At 46.7% G+C, this 22,391-nt stretch overlaps 1 protein-coding gene across 3 annotated transcripts in view; it reads left to right on the top strand.

Moving 5' to 3' along the window:
* UGGT2 (UDP-glucose glycoprotein glucosyltransferase 2) overlaps positions 1-22,391 on the top strand; it is a 301,272-nt gene that overhangs the window by 43,789 nt on the left and 235,092 nt on the right. For all 3 annotated transcript variants that reach the window (XM_073348024.1, XM_073348019.1, XM_073348032.1), the window contains exon 8: positions 16,588-16,688. In XM_073348024.1, coding sequence (XP_073204125.1) covers positions 16,588-16,688 — 101 coding nt within the window. The remainder of the gene's footprint in view (positions 1-16,587; positions 16,689-22,391) is intronic.

Raw genomic sequence — 22,391 nt, 5'->3', positions numbered from 1 at the left:
TATGTTGGGCCTCGGATCACCGCATCCGGGTGCAGGAAGCCCCGCTCAAGTCATCTTGGACTATTTGCTATATCTGAAGCACCAGAGCCTGTCGCTGTCCCCAATCAAGGTGCACCTGGTGACCATCTTGGCTTTCCATCCCCTGTTTCACGGCTGGTTGGTCTTCGTCCATCCCATGACACTGCGGTTCCATGACTGGTTCATCAAGGGCCAGTCCGAGGCCCAAGTGAGAGCCCACATCAGTCTGGTCCAAAGTTACTTTCCGAGCCCTGGGCCTGTTTCATTTACCGAAAATTAATCCTGGCAGAGAGAAACCTTGGCATATAGGATAAGTTGCTGCGAGCGATTAAAATATGTCTTAAAGAGTGGCAGTACCTCTTAGAAGGGGCTAGGTTTGCAGTTGAGGTTCTCATGGAGCACTAAAACCTAAGAATATTTCTGCATTGCCAGAAATCTATATCTGCTCCGGATCCATTGGCCACTTTTCTTTTCTTGGTTTGAGTTCATTGTGATGTGCTGCACGGGTGCAAGATATGGAAGGGTGGATGCCTTCTCCCATGAGAATGAAAATGTTGACTCATGCATGAAACCATTTTCAACAGTTTTTAAACTGTCTAATTTTGTCAGTGGAACTGTGGACAGGAACCTAATGTCCATAGTTCAGTAGCTGCTGCTTCACAACCCATTTGCCATCCAGATTCACCAGATGTTGGGCAGTGTAGACATCCAGCCTAGTTCACGTTTCCAGCTACAGAATGGAATTCTCTAAAACAGAGAAAGCATTTATGTCCTAGATGGTCAACCTAGTTTTGAAGTTATGTCACAACTTCTCCCTTGCCAGTTGCTTTGGTTGAACCAAAACAAAAAACATTTAATGGAAATTCTGGTGGGCAGGAATATGCACAAATGTGATGAAATTCATTAATTCCTGTGACGTGAGTTTACGGACAAAGAACCCTTGCTGGAAGTCACTCAGTTTCCTTCAGCTGTTGCCCACCCATCTCAGCCCTGGTCCACCATTTCCCTCAACTTCACTGTAGAATTATCTGTCTTCGATGGTTGTACAGTCATGCTAGTCACAGCTGACCTCTTAACTAAGATGACGTGCTTTGTCCCTTATTGCATGGTCCCATCTTCCCTGGAAAAAGCCCATCTCTTCCTAGAGCTTGTTTTCTGGTTCCATGGACTGGGGACCAACATGCTGTTGGATTGAGGTCCACACCTTGTCTCCTGTTTTGGGCATGAGTTTTTAAATCCTGGGTGTAAAACTCCTTACATCTTCAGCATAGCGCACGCAGACCAATGGGTAGACTGAATGGGTAAACCAGATCTTAGAGCAATAACTCCAGTGCTTCCTAAAATATCACCATTATAACTAGATTTCCTTGCTGCCAGAAGCCGAGGTCACCTACAACAATTCAATCCGTGCCTCTGCTCGACAGAGCCTGCTTGATCCCATTCATGGCTTCCAACCCTTCTTTCGACCAGCATTGCTCACAGACTCCCCAGTCCCAGCAGCAGCAAACTTGGTCACTCATCTGCATCACAGATAACAAGAACTTATAGAACATTTGGAAGCCACCAAAGAAACCTGTAAGTGTTGTGCTAATTGATGCTGCCAGGCTGCACCTAGCTTTAGCACTGGGGAATCTCAAATCAACTTGGACTCCCAAATGAATCCTACCATTGAGTAAGCTGGTTATCACCAACATATAGGTCCATTTGAGGTTCTTGAGCAAATCAGCCGGATGACTTTCAGTCTTCAATTATCAGAGTCAATGAAGACCCATCCACGTCTCTCTTTTAAAACATTACCTTAAAAACCCCTTACCCAGGTTGACCCAGCCCACCTCCAGCTGCCATAACAGACTATGGGCATGAAGAATATATTATCAGACAGATTCTTGACTCCAAGCAAATTTGGGGCAAGCTTTATTACTTGGTGTACTAGGACGGCTACTGTCCTGATGACCAATTGTGGGAACCAGCAGAGAATGTTCATGCACCAGGATTAGTATGGGACTTTCATTGGACCCATCCTAAGAAGCCCAGTCCGAGGGTCCCTAGAAGACACCTGTGAAAGTGAGGGTAACTCTTAGGAACTACAGGCTTGAGTTCCCTCAGCTGAGCCTGGAGCTAGCCAGCTCAGTCTTCAGGCTGGTTAATGACCCTAGCTGGGCTGAGGCAGAATCACCTGATTGGCTGGCCTTCCCAGTTGGTTGCTAAGGAGCCAACCATTCTGCATTTAATAGCAGTGGCAGGTTTCCAGCTGCTTAATGTTTACGCCCGCAACGGTGATATCTCCTGTGCCTGCCTTGTTCCCAGCATCATTCCTAGCTTTGCTCCTGCCTCATTCCCACCCTTGCTCCACACCTGCTGCTCTCTTGTTCCCATCCATCTCCTGTCTGTTCCAGCCTTGATCCCTTGCCTGGCTTCTGACTTCGGCTCTGACCTTTGACTTTGACTCTTGGTTCTTTTTATTGGCTCTAACCACTAGGTCGATCTCCCACTCTGACCACTAGGTCAGACTGCTTATGTCCCCCATCCATGATGCATGTCCCCACATATTTTTTGTTAGTTTCTGTTCTGTTTTTCTCATAAACATCTCTCTCTATTTGAACTACAAATATAAGCTAAAATCGCTTCTTGGCCTGACTTGATAACTACTGCTAGACTCCCATCTTCTGTCCCTTTTCATCTCCCTCTGAAATTTTGGGAAAATATAAGTTAACAGCATTGCATAGCCCAACTACACATTATGGCCATATGAGCCATTCTGTAGAGGATATCCATTCATGTTTGAGGACTGAGAGTTGGTATTTATCTGAAGATAACCATTTTAATAGATTCCTGTTCTTAGGTCAGTGCCTAACGCTTCCAACATACCCAGAAGTGATGATGCAATTGAAGGGAGAAGTCCTATACCTGGATACAACATCTCTTCATTTCATAGATTGGGTGTTGGCTGGCTGACATCCACTGATGGATACTGCTCCTTAGCATTGAAAACATCCTAGCTTGCTGGAGAAAGGACTCTACCAGACCTACTTAAGCTGCTAAATAGAAGAGGTTCTCTCTCTAGGCATTGGAGAATTGTCTGTCTCCCTTGAAAGCACTGCTGGCTAGTATCCTGGAGTACTTAACGTGTTTAGGCCTTTCCATAAGCTCCCTAAGAATGCACCTTGTGGCTATCTTTCCTCACTGTTCCCTTCTGGAAGGCCCCATTGTCTTCTGTCATTTGACAGTGGCTAGATTTCTCAAGGGTCTACTTCATGTCTTACCACCAGTCAGAGACCCTCTGCCCTCCTGAGACCTCAACGTTGTTTTAACAAGTTTGATAGGATCTCCTTTTGAGCATTTGGTGACCTGCTCTTTGTACCACCTATCCATGAAAACCATTGCTCAGTGGCCATAACCTCACACAGAAGGATAGGAAACATTCAAGCCCTTACAGCGGGGTCCCCTTAAGTAGTATTCCACAGGAGCAAAATTACTTTAGAACCTTACCAAGGTTCTTATTTAAAGTGGTTTCTGATTTTAATCTTAATCAGGTGATCTGCCTCACACCACTTGGGAAGAAGCTAAACTTCACACCCTGGATGTTGTCAGATCTCTGTCTTAGTGCTTGTCTACACCACTGCTCATTTGGTAACGATAAGGTTACCTAGTTTGTGTTAACATAGTCCTATTTAAAGAGTTTTAGTTTGTGCAAGCAGCATCCACATGTTGGAGTTACAGTGCAGCATGCTGGTACAGGCTGCAGTTCACACCCCTGTAGTCTGAACTGTAGGGCTGTGTAGACATAGCCTTACTATCTAGAGAGAACAGAACCTTTGAGGAATTCTCCAAAATTGTTCCTAGCATGCTCGATCTCCATTCAAAGATTGTCTAAATGGGTCACAGACTGTATTAAGACATGCTAGGCAGTGACCCATTTAAGCCCCACTTGGACAGGTTAGGACCAATTCCACCAGAGCTCAGGGAGTCTCTACTTCTTCACTGTGATGTGTCCCAGTTTCAGAGATTTTTAAAGCAGCTACCTGGAACTCCGTTCACACCTTCACTCAGCACCACTCCTTGGTAGAGGAATTCAGATCCAGCACCTACTTCAGCAGAGCTGTCCCGTAGTCAGTAAACTCAGAATACTCACCTCCAGGCTTGAGTTCAGTGCTTGTGAGTCATCAGAAGGGGAATACATGTGAGCAGTCACTCAGAGAAAAAGAATGGTTACTTACCCCATGCTAACTGTGGTTCTTTGAGAAGTAGTTTCCACTTGGGTTCCACATTCTGCTCTCCTTCCCCATCACTTTGGAATCCTTGATACTCTGGATTTTGTTTTTGTGAAGGAACTGAAGAGCAGTTGTCTGCCCAGCCCTTTGTGTCTTTGGCTGTGGGACTCTGGTGTGGCCCCAACAGACACTGCTGTTCAGAAGATTCTGATCTCAGTCCATCAGGCACATGCACACCAGAAGTGAAATACATGTGGACAACACATCTTGAAGACCCACAGTTAGTGTAGGGCAGGGGTCTCAAACTCGAATCACCAGGAGGGCCACATGAGGACTCGTAGGTTGGCCTGAGAGCCGCATCATCCCCCTCTCCCCCCCCCCGTTGCCCCTGCCCCCCCACTCTGCCCCTGCCTCTGAGGTGCAGCAGAGGGCAGGGGGTTGGGGTGCAGGAGGGAGTGTGGGGTGCAGCAGGGGGCTCAGGGCAGGGAGTTGGGGTGCAGGAGGGAGTGTGGGGTGTGGCAGAGGGTTGGGGTGCGGTAGGGGGCTAAGAGCAGGGAGTTGGGGTGCAGGAGGGGTTCAGATTCCAGCCCGGCGCTGCTTACCTTGAGTGGCTCTGGGTTGGCAGGGGTGCGCACCAGGACCAGGGTAGGTTCCTGGCCCCGGCCCCGTGCTGCTCTGGGAAGGAGTGAGCATCCTGTCCCTGCAGCCCTGGGGAGAGGGGGAGCAGAGAACTCAGTGAGCTGTTCTTGCCTGGGTACCTCCCCTGAAGCTCCCATTTGGCCGCGGTTCCCTGTTCCCGGCCAATGGGAGCTTCAGGGGAGGTAACCACAGGCAAGAACAGCTCACAGAGTTCTCTGCTCCCCCTCCCCCCGGGGTTGCAGGGAAGCGGCGCCCGCCGCTTTCCAGAGCGGTGCGGGGCCCTCAGCACCCCGGGGTTGGCAAATCCGTGGGCCAGATCCAAAGCCCTGAGGGACCGGATTCGGCCCAGGGCTATAGTTTGCCAACCCCTGGCCTGGAGGTAGGCTGGGGAGGTGGCGTGCTGGGGAAGGGATGGGGGGGCTGTGGGGATCTTGGCGGACCGCATGTTTGAGACCCCTGGTGTAAGGTAAGTAACCAATGTACATGGCAGGGGCATGACTGTTTCATCAGGGGAGAAGAAAGATATCTTGGTTCTCAGGGTAACCTGTTCCTGCAATCCATACTCCTATTCCTCTACAATCTCCTCTGGAGGTTCCGAGGTTCTAGATGCCATAGCTGAGAGAGATCGTCTAAGGGTCTCATGGGTGAGGCTCGAAGCCTGAGAAGTGTGGAGGTGATATGATGCCCAGGGATCCCAGTAGGGCCACTGGGGTGGTGGGATAGAACCTGGCGGTGGTGCCCTATGGTCGTACCATGGTGGGGGTAGGGCAGGCTCAGGGTATGACCAAGGAGCCCCTTCATAGCGGGAATCATAGGGAACGTGGGAGGAGTGATGGGAGACGACTTCCTCTGGCTCACTGTCTAGAAAGTGGAGGTGCATGGCAGGTACCGAAGAGAACTGGCAGGTACTGGGAGAAAACTCGGTTGCGAGTTCCTGGTTCCAAGAAGAGGAGACTCTGGTATATCAGATACCCTGAGTTCACCTGTGTGCCATGATTTCAGCAGTGCTGACCGCCCCAGTGCTAGTGGTGGAATCGGGGGAGTCTGGGATCTTGCCCGCACTGAACGTTGCAGTGCTGAATGGGGCACAGATGACGGTGTTCAAGGTTCAGTGCGTACCTGCAGCATTTTCTTACTGGAGTACTCTCTACTCCTATCTTTGTCCATCAATACCCTTGGCTCAGTACCTGTGCCCGTCAGATCCATAGGCACGTCAACAGTACCTGCCGTTCCAGATCTTTGTGAGCCGTGGGTACTGGGCTTGGATTGTCTTGGTGCTGATGGTACTGAGCATGCCGGAGATCTTTTACGGCCAGCTTGGAGACTCGCTGCTCTCTTTTTTTGATGTCTTTATGAGAGACATTCACAGCTGATTTCTTTGAGCCAGGGTCCTTGCATGTTGAGGGCTGTGGGGAAGACTCACGCCTTCTGGGTGACTCCTGGCACGGACTGGGGAAGGTTGCAGGGCTGCCGCCATAAAGATGATCTTCTGTCTCAACTCCCTGCTTTTCGAGACCTGGGTCTGAGTTGTTGGCAGAGACAACACTCCTGGGAAATGTGGCCTTCCCCGAGGCAGCATATGCAGCGAGAGTGTTTGTCTGCCACAGAGATAGCCTCTTTGCAAGAGAAGCACTTCTTGAAATCCATATCCTGGTTGGGGAAAAGGGACCCTTAGCTGATGATTTCTGGCTACTCCGTGACATTTCAAAAGTGGCTGCAGACACAATGCAAATACCTCTGGAGGAAGGAAAGGACACTCACCAAACTCCTTGACATCCTATATTCTTCCTCCTCCTCCTGGACCCTGCAAAAACTAGATGGCAAACCCCAGCTTCCGTGACGCCTATTTGGAAATGGGCTGATAAAAAATATTACGTTCCAGCTAGAAGGAGGGATTTCTTTTTTCCCACCCTCCCCCAACTCCATCTTTGTGGACAGAGTAAACTCCCACAGCCACCAGCACCAAATGAGATCCACCCGCATGATAGGAAGCACTTGGTTCTCTTCAGGAGAAAGGTCTACTCCTCTGTGACTTTGCATTTTTGAATTGCAAATTGTCAAGCCTGATGACCAAGTATGACTACATTAACTATTTGAAACTCAACAGTTTTATTGGTCAGCTCCCAGAGTCACAGAGCAACCAGGAAGGGCAGCTAGCAGCCAAAACAGGGCTCCAGTTAGCTGTCCATGCAGCCGATACAGTGACCCGGTCCATCTCTACGGCAGTGGTTATGTGCAGACAACTGCGGAAGACCTTCCCTTTGAAGTCATCAAGTTGTTTGCTGAAAAAACTGACGTGTCCCTCCATACCATTAGGGATACCAGGGCCACTCTCTGCTCATTACAGATCTATACATCCGGACATCAGAACATTTAGTACTCAGTCTCAACATAAATTCCATACCTCTCAGTACACAACTCAATGCTTTTATGAACCTCAAAGAAAGAAATCTAGGTTCTCCAGATGCAAACCATCAGTTCCACAGCCTTCCTTGTTGCAACCATCTACCCCAAAACTCCAATTTTGACGGATTGGTTGAGGTGTTGACATACCACACCCCTGAAATACTACAGGTGACCAACCTATCCTCCCCATTCAGCTACCACCTTGCCATATTAACCATTGCCATTAACTGGGAATTGGTCCTGCTTTGAGCAGGGGGTTGGACTAGATGACCTTCTGGGGTCCCTTCCAACCCTGATATTCTATGATTCTATGATTCTATATTCCATCGCACTTGGGACCAATGCGTCTTGGAGATCATTTGCAATGGGTATTCCATCCACTTTACCTTCTTCTCTGCGCACAACACCCCTCCCCGTCCCTGTTCAGGGACCCTTCTCAGGAGAGTTTACTGTGACAAGAAATAGATTGCCTCCTCCAGTTAGGAGCCATAGAATCAGTACCTCAATATCTATGAGGCAAAGCTTTTTACTCTTGCTATGTCCTAATACCCAAGAGAAAGGGAGGTTGGAGACACATACTAGACCTCAGAGCACTCAACAAGTTTGTCAAAGCTCAAAAAGTCAAGAGGGCCACTCTAGCAACGATTACTCTAGCACTGGAACAGGGAGACTGGTTTTTGATCCTCAACCTTCAGGATGCCTATTTCCATATTTCAATTCTACCATCCTACAGATAGTTTCTCAGATTTACCCTAGCAAACAATGACTACCAGTACAGAGTACTCCCCTTCAGGCTATCATCGGCTCCGAGAGTGTTCTCAGTAGTGACCGCTCACCTATGCTCCTAGAGGATCATGATCTACCCCTACCTGGATGATTGCCTCTTGAGAGCCTTCTCCGTCAATGAGGTTTGCTGTGTTACTAAAGCCACAATAGACTTATTCATAGAACTGGGCCTACAGATCAATGCCAAGAAATCAACCCTTGCCCTGGTAAAATGCCTGGAATTCGTAGGGCCGGACCTCGACTTGTTACAGGCCAAAGTGCTTCTACCCCACCACAGGCTCCTCTCCTTGGCCACACTCATAGAGACAGTAAAAAACAGCCCCCAGATATCAGCCAGACACTACCTCCAACTCTTGGGGGCATATGGCAGCTGGCACAGCGGTGATACTTCATGCCAGGCTTCATATGTGGTGTCTCCAGATGTGGTTCAGCTCGGTCTACAGACCAAACAGAGACAGACTAGACAAACCTCTCTCACTGCCCACTAAGGTCAAAAGCTTTCTGGATTGGTTGAAAAACCCAGCAAATGTTTCCAAAGGGATCCCCTTTTCACAAACTTTCCTGTCACTACTTCTCACCACTGATAAATCCCTCATAGGATGGGCCATGCATCTAAATGACCTTACAACACAAGGAAATGGTCGTTCAAGGACACTTCTCTTCACATCAACCTCCTTGAGCCCAGAGCGGTCAGGAATGCCTGCACTTGTTTCCTCTTGCTGATCAAGGGAACACACGAGAGTTCTAACAGACAACATAACATGTGTGGACTACATAAATAGACAAGCAGGAGCCAGTTCACGCTCCCTCTGCTCAGAAGCACAAAAGTTATGGAACTGGTACATCTCCCACAATATTACACTATCAGTGGCCTACCTTCTCGGCACACAAAACTTGATGGCAGACCGTCTCTCACATGCAAGTTCCCACATGACCATGAATGGGAAATAAACCCAGCAGTGCTTCACAACGTATTCAGGCAGTGGAGGACACCGACCACAGACCTGTTTGCCACTTACCTGAAGAGGAAATGTCCATGTTTCTGCTCCAGAGCAGGGATAGAACAGCACTCCCTGGGTGACGTTCTTCTTATTCCTTGGGACAAGAACCTTTTCTATGCCTTTCTCCCATTTCCCCTATTGTCAAAAGTCCTATTTAAAATAAAAAGAGAAGAAGCACAGATCATACTGATTGCTTCCACCTTGCTGAGACAAACTTGATATCCTTGCCTGTCACAACTCACAACATACGCACTGATCTCTCTCCAATCCACTCTACCTCCTCTCACAGAATGAAGGTCACACTCTGCATCCCAACCTGAGGAGTCTCCACCTCAAGTCTTGGCTCTTTCATGGTTCCAACGCATAGAAAACTCCTGCTTGGAGGAGATACAAGACTTATTACTACACAATAGAAGATCCACATCATGCCGTATGTACCAGCAAAAGTAGTCCAGGTATCAGGCTTGGTGTAGTTCCCAAAAAATTTCTCCAACATCTGCTACTCTTCCAAAGAGCATAGACTATATACTGACTCTTAAAAAATCAAGACTATCTCTCAGTTCACTCAGGGTCCACCTAGCAGCTATAGGAGCCTTCCACCGACAAGTAAAGGGATACTTGATGCTATCACACCAAACCACAAAATCATTCCTCGGAGATATAGTAAACCTTTTATCACAACCCCGACATCCCACCCCTACATGGGATCTAAACCTAATGTTGAAAAGCCTGACTAGACCTCCCTTCGAACTATGGCAACCTGTTCGCTTACATACCTGTCATTGAAAACGGCCTTCCTGGTGTCAATCGCCTCAGCTAGGAGAATAGGGAAAGTAGAACTAAAAAATAGAACTATCCTGTGCTCCCCCACCAAGGTGCACTGTTTGATTGAATAAGAAACTGTCAGCCCCAGGGTTGGAGGGCTTCAGCTGTGAGCTCTGAATGGGGCTGACAGCTTAGACTGACAGTTTGCTGACAGTGCGACTCCAGCTATGAGCCCTGCATGGGGCTGACAGCCAACAGGCGATGTAAGTAATACAGTGTCTACATAGAATCATAGAATATCAGGGTTGGAAGGGACCCCAGAAGGTCATCTAGTCCAACCCCCTGCTCGAAGCAGGACCAATTCCCAGTTAAATCATCCCAGCCAGGGCTTTGTTAAGCCTGACCTTAAAAACTTCTAAGGAAGGAGATTCAACCACCTCCCTAGGTAACGCATTCCAGTGTTTCACCACCCTCTTAGTGAAAAAGTTTTTCCTAATATCCAATCTAAACCTCCCCCACTGCAACTTGAGACCATTACTCCTCGTTCTGTCATCTGCTACCATTGAGAACAGTCTAGAGCCATCCTCTTTGGAACCCCCTTTCAGGTAGTTGAAAGCAGCTATCAAATCCCCCCTCATTCTTCTCTTCTGCAGGCTAAACAATCCCAGCTCCCTCAGCCTCTCCTCATAACTCATGTGTTCCAGTCCCCTAATCATTTTTGTTGCCCTTCGCTGGACTCTCTCCAATTTATCCACATCCTTCTTGAAGTGTGGGGCCCAAAACTGGACACAGTACTCCAGATGAGGCCTCACCAATGTCGAATAGAGGGGAACGATCACGTCCCTCGATCTGCTCGCTATGCCCCTACTTATACATCCCAAAATGCCATTGGCCTTCTTGGCAACAAGGGCACACTGCTGACTCATATCCAGCTTCTCGTCCACTGTTACCCCTAGGTCCTTTTCCGCAGAACTGCTGCCTAGCCATTCGGTCCCTAGTCTGTAGTGGTGCATGGGATTCTTCTGTCCTAAGTGCAGGACCCTGCACTTATCCTTATTGAACCTCATCAGATTTCTTTTGGCCCAATCCTCCAATTTGTCTAGGTCCTTCTGTATCCTATCCCTCCCCTCCAGCATATCTACCACTCCTCCCAGTTTAGCATCATCCGCAAATTTGCTGAGAGTGCAATCCACACCATCCTCCAGATCATTTATGAAGATATTGAACAAAACCGGCCTCAGGACCGACCCTTGGGGCACTCCACTTGATACCAGCTGCCAACTAGACATGGAGCCATTGATCACTACCCGTTGAGCCCGACAATCTAGCCAGCTTTCTACCCACCTTATAGTGCATTCATCCAGCCCATACTTCCTTAACTTGCTGACAAGAATACTGTGGGAGACAGTGTCAAAAGCTTTGCTAAAGTCAAGAAACAATACATCCACTGCTTTCCCTTCATCCACAGAACCAGTAATCTCATCATAAAAGGCAATTAGATTAGTCAGGCATGACTTGCCTTGGTGAATCCATGCTGGCTGTTCCTGATCATTTTCCTCTCATGCAAGTGCTTCAGGATTGATTCTTTGAGGACCTGCTCCATGATTTTTCCAGGGACTGAGGTGAGGCTGACTGGCCTGTAGTTCCCAGGATCCTCCTTCTTCCCTTTTTTAAAGATTGGCACTACATTAGCCTTTTTCCAGTCATCCGGGACTTCCCGGGTTCGCCACGAGTTTTCAAAGATAATGGCCAATGGCTCTGCAATCACAGCCGCCAATTCCTTCAGCACTCTCGGATGCAACTCGTCCGGCCCCATGGACTTGTGCACGTCCAGCTTTTCTAAATAGTCCCTAACCACCTCTATCTCCACAGAGGGCTGGCCATCTCTTCCCCATTTTGTGATGCCCAGCGCAGCAGTCTGGGAGCTGACCTTGTTAGTGAAAACAGAGGCAAAAAAAGCATTGAGTACATTAGCTTTTTCCACATCCTCTGTCACTAGGTTGCCTCCCTCATTCAGTAAGGAGCCCACACTTTCCTTGGCTTTCTTCTTGTTGCCAACATACCTGAAGAAACCCTTCTTGTTACTCTTAACATCTCTGGCTAGCTGCAGCTCCAGGTGCGATTTGGCCCTCCTGATATCATTCCTACATGCCCGAGCAATATTTTTATACTCTTCCCTAGTCATATGTCCAACCTTCCACTTCTTGTAAGCTTCTTTTTTATGTTTAAGATCCGCTAGGATTTCACCATTAAGCCAAGCTGGTCGCCTGCCATATTTACTATTCTTTCGGCTCATTGGGATGGTTTGTCCCTGTAACCTCAACAGGGATTCCTTGAAATACAGCCAGCTCTCCTGGACTCCTTTCCCCTTCAAGTTAGTCCCCCAGGGGATCCTGGCCATCCGTTCCCTGAGGGAGTCGAAGTCTGCTTTCCTGAAGTCCAGGGTCCGTATCCTGCTGCTTACCTTTCTTCCCTGCGTCAGGATCCTGAACTCAACCAACTCATGGTCACTGCCTCCCAGATTCCCATCCACTATTGCTTCCCCCACTAATTCTACCCGGTTTGTGAGCAGCAGGTCAAGAAAAACGCCCCCCCTAGTTGGCTCCTCTATCACTTGCGCCAGGAAATTGTCCCCTACGCTTTCCAAAAACTTCCTGGATTGTCTATGCACCGCTGTATTGCTCTCCCAGCAGATATCAGGAAAATTAAAGTCACCCTTGAGAATCAGGGCATGCGATCTAGTAGCTTCTGTGAGCTGCCGGAAGAAAGCCTCATCTACCTCATCCCCCTGGTCCGGTGGTCTATAGCAGACTCCCACCACTACATCAGTCTTGTTGCACACACTTCTAAACTTAATCCAGAGACACTCAGGTTTTTCTGCAGTTTCGTACCGGAGCTCTGAGCAGTCATACTGCTCCCTTACATACAGTGCTACTCCCCCACCTTTTCTGCCCTGCCTGTCCTTCCTGAACAGTTTATAACCATCCATGACAGTACTCCAGTCATGTGAGTTATCCCACCAAGTCTCTGTTATTCCGATCACGTCATAGTTCCTTGACATCACCAGGACCTCCAGTTCTCCCTGCTTGTTTCCAAGGCTTTGTGCATTTGTATATAAGCACTTGAGATAACCTGTTGATCGCCCCTCATTCCCAGTATGAGGCAGGAGCACTCCCCTCACAGACATTCCTGCCTGTGCTTCCTCCCGGTATCCCGCTTTCCCACTTACCTAAGGGCTTTGGTCTCCTTCCCCCGGTGAACCTAGTTTAAAGCCCTCCTCACTAGGTTAGCCAGCCTGCTGGCAAAGATGCTCTTCCCTCTCTTCGTAAGATGGAGCCCGTCTCTGCCCAGCACTCCTCCTTCATGGTACACCATCCCATGGTCAAAGAATCCAAAGCCTTCTCTCCGACACCACCTGCGTAGCCATTCGTTGACTTCCACGATTCGACGGTCCCTACCTAGGCCTTTTCCTTCCACGGGGAGGATGGACGAGAACACCACTTGCGCCTCCAACTCCTTTATCCTTCTTCCTAGAGCCACATAGTCCGCAGTGATCCGGTCAAGGTAATTTTTGGCAGTATCATTGGTGCCCACGTGGAGAAGCAGGAAGGGGTAGCGATCCGAGGGCTTGATGAGTCTCGGCAGTCTCTCCGTCACATTGTGAATCTTAGCCCCTGGCAAGCAGCAGACTTCTCGGTTTTCCCGGTCAGGGCGGCAGATAGATGACTCAGTCCCCCGGAGGAGAGAGTCCCCGACCACCACCACCCGCCTTCTCCTCTTGGGAGTGGTGGTCGTGGAACTCCCAACCTCAGGACATAGCATCTCATGGATACTGCGTTGCCCTAACTACATTGATTACTCATGGACGTGAAGTTAAGTTGATGTAATGGTGACTTACATCAGTGGGAGCTTTAGTGTAGATGCTTACAGAGTGAGGTTAACATAAGCTGCCTTATGTCAACCTAACTCTGTGATGTAGACCAGGCCTTAATCAGGTCTACTCTAGAACAACTAATTAGAGTTGCAGTGACCAGAGTGTTGGATCAGCAGCTGTTGCCCAGCACTCTGTCATAATCCCCACTGCCAGAGCCTTTCCCTAGTGACAGTCTTTGACTGTAGCGAGAAAAAGCTCGAGGAGTGGGAAGGCAGCAGAACACTACACTGCCAAAGATAGCAAAGTAGACATGGGAGACGTTGCTTAGGTATGTAGAGACCCATATAGGATATACAGCGTAGGCTTCTGATGTGTAGTGCACTCTACTCTGCTAAGCAGTACCTCGCCATCCACAGTGCTGTTATGCCCGTGCTAGTTGGCATTCAGTGTTTGTACTGTACACATTGCCGTAAGTGTGGATCTACCCTTTATCTCATATGCATCGCATTTTGATTGCCTCATTTATTATAAACTTAGTCTCTGCAGTTATCCTTTTATTTTGTCTGTATATCTTGTTACCTTTTCCTGCTTGCTATCACTTTTATTTGGGAGGCAGCTTTCACTAGACCTACAAATATCCATTATTCTTTGCAAGCTCAAATCCATTTCTAGTAATCATTTTGTTTTGACATAGCTGTCAATATACCACCAATAATTTACTCTATAATTATTGCACCTGTTAACTGTTCAAATTCACATGACTTAGATTTATTAAGTAGGCCTTTAATCTAATGATTTATGGTTTCCTATGGTAGTTTATAAAGAAAATATGTCCTGCACAAGTGAAATTTTTGATTGAGATAAAGTGTTCTTGAAATTTCTGAATGATATAATCTACTAGTTTGTATTCTCCTTCCTGCTCCTGTTGGAATGAGTTTTAGATTGGAAGTATCTCTGGACCTGCCACATGTAGATGTGTGGAGGAAATCAGTCTCCTGGATTTATGTTTAATGCCTCTTGCCTCCAGGAGAATTTGGAAATACTGCAACTTTCTTCTTCAATTTTCTGCAAGGTTGCCCAGGCCCTTCTAGACCAAAGGATTCAGGTGGCTTCATTTGCAGCATTATTGTTTGAGATTTAGTTTATTTCTGGTATCATGTAATGAAGGATGAAATGAACTGATAAAAATTTTTATTTTGTGGCCCATCATGTGACATGGTAGGGGTTACAAGAAGTTAATACCCTTGTTACGTAACTGGGGTCAGTATCCACTGGCTTCAGTAGGTATTTTTTATAATTGGTTTGGTTCTTATTGCTGTGATATTGAAAAGCTGAACTAATTGCTGAACAACTTTTAAAGTTAGGAATTCCATTGACAGCATGGGCCAAATGCTATTCTTGTACTTCAAACAGGTTCCACTGAAGCGAATGTCAGTCTCTCTGTCCACCTCTCTATTTAGTTTTATCTAAGGGCTTGTCTACACAGCAAGTTACTGTGCTGCAAGCCAGAGTGTAAATCTGCAGCACACCAGCTTGTTGTGTAGACAAGTCATAAGTATTTATAATGTGCTTATCACTGCTGTATTTGAACATTGCCAAAATGATCAAAAATATACAACTAGTATTGTGACGTGCTGTGAAAGGGGTGCACATGTGTTTAGAGAGCAGAATTTCTCTTTAATTGGTGGAAATTTTGAGGACTTAGACTCAACTTGATGGCATTTCTCTGTTTGGATATAATGTAATAACTTTTGAACCCCCTATCCAATCAATTCATGCATTTCAGGGAATTTTCTAGACATTCGTGAGCAGAACCCTATTGATTTTGGTTAAAATAAAATAAAAAAAAACAAAGGAGAAAAAGGAGGGGCACCACAGAGCTGCTGACATGTGGGAAGTGGTAGGGTCATACAGAACTCCTGGCAGGAGGAAATGGGGACCTAGTATGCGGTGGAATACAGAAGCATATTGGCCCTGGGATAGGGGTAGGAATTGGGTACCCTACCATACAGGGGAGTAGGGGGCACATAGAGCTGCCTCTGACATGTAGAGGGAAGAGAATAGTGGGGAAGGAGGGAATATGGGGAGCACAATAGTCCTGGAATGGAGGGGGATGGCCTATGGCATGCAGAGGGAATGGGAGGCCCCCAGAGCCCCTGACATGAGTGGGGAAAAATGAGGGACCTTGCAATGGGGGTAGGAATGGGGAACACACAGAGGCCCTGTCATGGGGAGGGAGATTGCAGGGAGTCCCTGAAACAGAGGGTGGTAGAAGGGTGGCACAGAGGGAGCTTCTGAGCATGAATGGGGGAGTGGAAGGAACCCCTGGTATATGAAACATGATCCAGGCTGCAGAAGCAACAAAGTGTGTGACCTTCTAATATATAATACATTTTGGGAGGTGACTGGTGAAAATAGTTTAAGAACATGTGCAAAATACAACCCTCATGTAACTCCATGGAAGGTAGTTGAGTTACTCACGAATGCACATGGCCCCATGTTTGCATTAAAACCTCTAAATTTGTGATCATTTGCCAGACCCTTAATACACTTAAAGCAAAGTTCATTTCATATACAATATCATTTTGTCTATTTGTTAGAAACCTAAATTAGGTTCAGATAACCCATCAGTTTATTTAGGGTCTGACCTAGAGAATTACTGAGTAATTTCAGTTCTCCTTGAAATCATGAATAGAAGCTGTGGGTGTTTAAAGCATTCTCAGGATGAGGCCTTAAATTGTGGCTGCATTCATAAATCCTCATCTCTGTTTATAGAAGTGTTAAATTCTTGTTTGTTACCTTAAATACAGAAGCAAGATAAAACTGTAAACAGTTTTGTATGTGATGGAAGGAGGTAATTTGATTTTTTTTTAATGTTTTGATCTAGACAGATGTATCCTGACCTTAAAGATAATCTGAAGGAGTTCAGAAAACACCTAATTGAAAGTACTAATAACTTGGAACCGCTGAAGGTCTGGGAGCTACAAGGTATATATTTAGTGTGCTATGTTTGTTTGTTTGTTTTTGTTTGTGCATTGACACTCATTTTGTTTAATTCTTCTTTGCTGTATTGGTGATTATAAAAACTATACCAAAAACTACTTTTATTCTTCAAGTGCTTGTCCCTATGTGTGATGGACTTTAGGTTGCACATGCATCCCAGGACCTGGAGATATTTCCCGAGCAGTGTGCATCTGGTCCATGCCTACACATCTGCCACCTCAGGCTCTGTACTATGGAAATGAAGGGAGCTGCTGGTCTGCAATAAGGTTCCTCCTTACTGCTCTTGGGAGCTTCAGGGTTCATGCTGACTTTGTAGCATTTCTCTGTAAATAGTTTTATTATTTTATAGTTAATTAGTTATGAGATAGTTGTACGGGTTTGGTTCCCTAATTCTTGGAACCACCCATAGAATTGCATTGGGAATGGTATCTGTATACGCGTGCACACAAACCCCATCACCCCAGACCTGGTTCTCTTCATTTGTGGGAAGAGTATGCCAATGACCCCCAGCTTTAAAAGCTGTATCACAAGCTGGTCACAAGCCCTTCCAGGTCACATACTATCAGAACGCATGTGTACTGCCTGGAGAAAACTAATGTCCCTTCTAGGTGCAGTATGTTCATGTCCTTCTGGAGTAGAACCAAGCAGCTGAGTGGGTTCTGACTCCGAAGGTTCCTTCATGAAGGCAGGAAAAACCTGTGGCTGAGAAGACTCCCTTGCCTGAAGAAGGTAAGAGTGGCCCCTCTTCTCTGGTCCAGAGCAGTTCTAAGACTTGCACCCTCCTCCCCCTGGCTCCAAGTGATTCAGGAGAGCAGAGCAAGGGCAGGCAGGGAGAAGGGAGACATAAACATTCCCACTAGCACAATAAGGAAAGTTCCCTTCCAAGCCCTGTCAGAAGAGGTAGAAGTCCCCATCCTGTACCAGGTCATCAGGAAACTTCATGTTCAGGAGTGGGACCATCTGGTAATTGGAGGGACTGGAACAGGGTTTCTTCAAAGGGCAAAACTGCACCACCCTCTGGTACTGGAACTGATACCTTGGCACACAAGTCAACCACATTGGTACCGCCAAATCTGGCACCTACTACTCAACAGCTCGAGTCAAGGAAATGACCCCATCTATTCTGGATTGTGTCTTGGCACCAGAGGGTCTCATGGTGCTCCCGGAATTGGAGTCACGAGTATTCTCTAGAGCATAATACTGGTACCAATCTCTATGCAGTACCCCTCTCTATCTCTGTCTTTGAGTAGGGTTTGAGCCAGACTTTCACTGGTACTGTTGATGAGTAGAGGCAAGTCATCACCACCTTCTCCAGTACTGAGAGCTCTCCCATTGAACCCTGCTTCCAAATCCTCTGAGTAAGAAAAGGGCTATGGGAGACACCCATCCCCAGAATATGCTCCAAGGGATCCCTTGAGGTTATTGAGCCCAGTCTGACTGTCAGGAATCTCCAGGATCTCATGCCACTCCTATGTGAAAAAGTATTCTCCCTATACCTGTTGGTACCCAGCACCCTGGGGCCCTGGACCAAGAGGCTATGTGATTCCGCAGGGATAGTACTGGGGCCCAGAAGATCCGTGAGACTACCGCTGAATGTACCCATGTTGTGGGACTTCGGACCCAAGGAGATCCATGGTTCCCAGAGAAGGGGAAGAGCATCTTCGCTTCCTCAAGATGTACAATAGCAGCAGCATGAGGAAGAGGAACAACAGGAACAGAGGGACACCTAACCAGTGACCTTGTTCTCCCCTTCTCTATGTGATGTCCTGATGAGTCAGGCCTTCCAAACTTAAAAGGGGGACAGAGTCACTACAGATCCCGCTGGAAGAGAGGAAGCCCTGCACAGATTGCTGGATATCCTTCATAGCTCGGACTGAGTAGAGTGGCCCTTCCATTAAAAAGGCCATTCTTCAACCCATCAAGACACTTTTCCATTGTTCTACCAATATCTATGTGGGCTGAAAGAGGTATTTCAAATCTGTGCAGGTGTCAGAGTACCTATTCTCTTAGCCATCTCCTAACTCATTGGTAGTGTTAGTGGCCACCAAATACAGCAGACAGAGACAGGCCAGGTCTGTGCTGCTTGAGAAAGAAGTGAAGAGGGTAGACCTCGTTGGGAGAAAGATATATTTCTTAGCCTGCCTGAAGTTTCAGGTCTCAAACTGCCAAGTGTTGAAGATCATATGGTTTTACTGTCTAAAACAGATTAGCAGATTTCACCTATAGGTGTCCCAGGGCATTAGAGACCAGTCCCAGGTCCTGATTGACATGGGAAACCTGGTGGCTAGATTGGCCCTTCAGGCAGAAGTGTATTATTAAAGTCTTCGCTTTTCTGCCAAAACCTGGGACTTGAACCTAAATCCTGTCTAAGTCTCTCTTTGAGCTTCTGGTAACCTGCTCTCTGCTACTGCTTTCTATGAAGCTAGCAGTTTGGGTTGTAAACCATTGTCCAGAAGAGTTGGGGAGCTAGGGGTGCTTATGGTAGATCCCCTCCATACAGTTTTCCACACAGAGGAGGCATTTTTAACAGCGAGAGTAATAACAATTGGAATAATTTATTTAGAGTTGTGGTGCATTCTCCATCATTGATCATTTTCAAATCAAGATTGAAAGCTTTGCTAAAAGATTTGCTCCAGGAGTTATTGGGGAAGTGATGCTATGCAAGAGGTGAGAGGGATGATCATGATGGTCCCGTCTGGCCTTGGAATCCATGAATCCATGAAACTGCATCCAAAGTTCATCCAGAAGGTGGTGGTGAACTTTCTTATCACCCACAGTATCCACTTAACTATGTTCTATCCCAAACCTCACTCTCGTAGAGAAGTAGTAGTGTGACACTCATTGGATGTACATAAGGCTCTTGCCTTGCATTTGGAAAGGACAAATCATTTCAAAAGTCTCATAAGCTCTTTCTATCATTTTTGGAACAAACAAAAGGAGATTTCTACCCAGAGGCTGTCAAAATGAATCTTGGTAGCATCCTACTCTTCTGTGAGATGAACTTTGAAGTGAGAGCACACTTGACAAGAGCTCAGGCAGTATTGGTAGCTTCCTTTACAGACATACTGTTTCTGACATTTTCAGAGCAGCAACCTGCAGCTCTGTTCAGTTTTGCTAGACTCTACGCACTGGTGCAAGGAGATGCCTTCAATGGCTCTTTGGGCAGAACAGTTCTGCAGCTTTTTGTGACATAGGACTCCGGATACCCACCTTTTTGACAGAGAGACCACTTGTGAATCACCTGAAGTGCACGGCACATAGGGAGAAGCACTTGAAGAAAAAGGATGGGCTATTCACTTTGTGGTAACTTGAGTTCTTCAGTGTGTTTTCCCTATGTGTAGTGCACCACTCGCTCTCCTTCCTCACTGTCTGGTTTCTCCTGCTGGGGTTTAGAGCTAGAGAATGAACTCAAATAGCAGCTGTCTTTATTCCTTCAGTACGGAGTGCGAGAAGAGCAGGGACACATCTGTGGACCAGATAGACACTGCTAAGGAAAAATCTGTGGTCCCAGGCATATGGATAGCATGTGCAACCTGAAGTACATTACACGTAAGGACAACATTGCCATGCTGTCTGGAATGAGTCACAACTGAGAGAGCTAATCTCAGGTCTGACTGTCAAAACTGGGCAGACACTCCCAAACTGGTGGTATATTCTATAGTTAGATTTAACCAAACCAGCAATAAATGTGTGCTCCTGGTTCACTATACTAGCTTCCCATGGAGCTAGTATCAGTCCCCTTAGACACTTCAGCCTATGATACCACCCAGACCAACTGGACTTATGTGATGAAAGGTTAAAACCAGAAGTCACCGCACATTAGATTACTCCCAGCTCCAAAGAGCCAACACTTACCCGAGGTGAAGGTACACTTCATATCTCACCAAAGATAACGCTATCAGCCAATTACTTTAGTAAACTAACTAAAGTTTCTTAACTGAGAAAGAAGATGAGTTATTTCGGAGGTTAAATTCAGGTAAAATACATTACAGATGAATTCAAGTTTGTAAATCCAAAATGCTAGCAGGGATGTTATATCTGCTAGTTTTCTATAAGTCTCTCTGGTTTGCCCAAATAGTACAGTAACTCCTCTCTTAAAGTTGTCCCGGTTAACGTTGTTTCATCGTTATGTTGCTGATCAGTTAGGGAACATGCTCATTTAAAGTTGTGCAGTGCTCCCTTATAATGTCATTTGGCAGTCGCCTGCTTTGTCCACTGCTTGCAGGAAGAGCAGCTCTTTGGAGCTAGCTGTTGGGGACTTGGAACCAGGGTGGACCGGCAGCCTCCCTATCAGCTCCCCACTTCCCTAAGTTCCCTGTGTGGCAGCTACCCAGCAGGATATCAATTGCCGACAGTTCAGCTATCCCTCCCCCCACTGCCATGTGCTGCTCCTGCCCTCTGCCTTGAAGCTGCTTCCCGAGCCTCCTGCTTGCTGTGCAGGGGTGGGGGCCAGTGCTGGGCTAATGTCAGGATGTCCTCCTCCCCCCTGCTCCTGCACCCTGCTTACCCCATCTTCCATAGAGCAGGGGGGACACACAACAGGGTTCAGGATGGAGGGAGCTTCCAGGCAGCAGCTGTGGTCTCAGCTTGCTGATTAACTTAACAAGGTAGTGCACGTAAGAGTGGGGTCAGTGTACTTAAAGGGGAAATGCACATCCCACACACACACACATAGTTTGTGCCTCTGTCTGCCATGCTGTCTCCCCTCCCTCCATTTGTGCTGCCTTGTAGAGTGTGAAGCTACATTAACAACGAGTTAACCCTTGAGGGCTCAGCCAAATGCTAGTTCATCATTTAGCAGTAAGGCATCACCTGGGAAATATCCCACCCTCTGACTTCACCACCTCAACCAAGCTTCACAGTCATTGCTGTGTACAGTATTACATTGTTTGTTTAAAACTTATACTCTGTGTGTGGGGGGGTGTGTGTGGGGGGGGGGTTAGGTTCCAGGGAAATTTTTTTTAGACTATTTTTTTTAGACTATATATAGTCTTTTGTCTGGCAAAAATATATATATATTCCCTGGAACCTAATCCCCCCCACCCCATTTACATTAATTCTTATGGGGAAATTGGATTCGCTTAACATCGTTTTGCTTAAAGTCGCATTTTTCAGGAACATAACTACAACGTTAAGTGAGGAGTTACTGTATTGGGGGCCTTAGTCCTTTGTTCAAAATTTTCCTTTTTAGAGTTCATCAGTTCAGACATGTGGTAAGAAAGAGGTACCAAGGGGTCTTTCTTTCCCCTGTTTATATCTTGACCCTTTTTCTGGAAAAAATTCTGGCTGTGAAAAGGGGGTCAGGGAGTTCATCACTTACCTGCTGGCTGAGATAACTTCATTCAAACTGCAAATTTTTGCCTGCATCTTCTGTGTAGTATTTGTTGTATGAGATGTCTCTGAGACTGACCATCAGGAGTGTTTGTTTACAGTTTCTTTGTCTTTCCTGGAGAGCTCATCTGCAGGTATTTCTCAGACTTACAATATGTTTGAAATACAAGCATATAGCAAAATTTCATAATTTTGTACACAATGTCAATACACACATTATAACAAGATAGTAACGTCCAGCAGACCACATCTTTTTGAGTAAGAAAAGGAGTACTTGTGGCATCTTAGCGACTAACAAATTTATTTGAGCATAAGTTTTCGTGAGCTATAGCTCACTTCATCGGATGCTCAAATAAA

This window comes from Lepidochelys kempii, chromosome 1 (assembly GCF_965140265.1).
Source record: "Lepidochelys kempii isolate rLepKem1 chromosome 1, rLepKem1.hap2, whole genome shotgun sequence".
NCBI classification, from domain to species: Eukaryota; Metazoa; Chordata; order Testudines; family Cheloniidae; genus Lepidochelys; species Lepidochelys kempii.
This window is presented reverse-complemented; position numbering and strand designations above follow the sequence as displayed.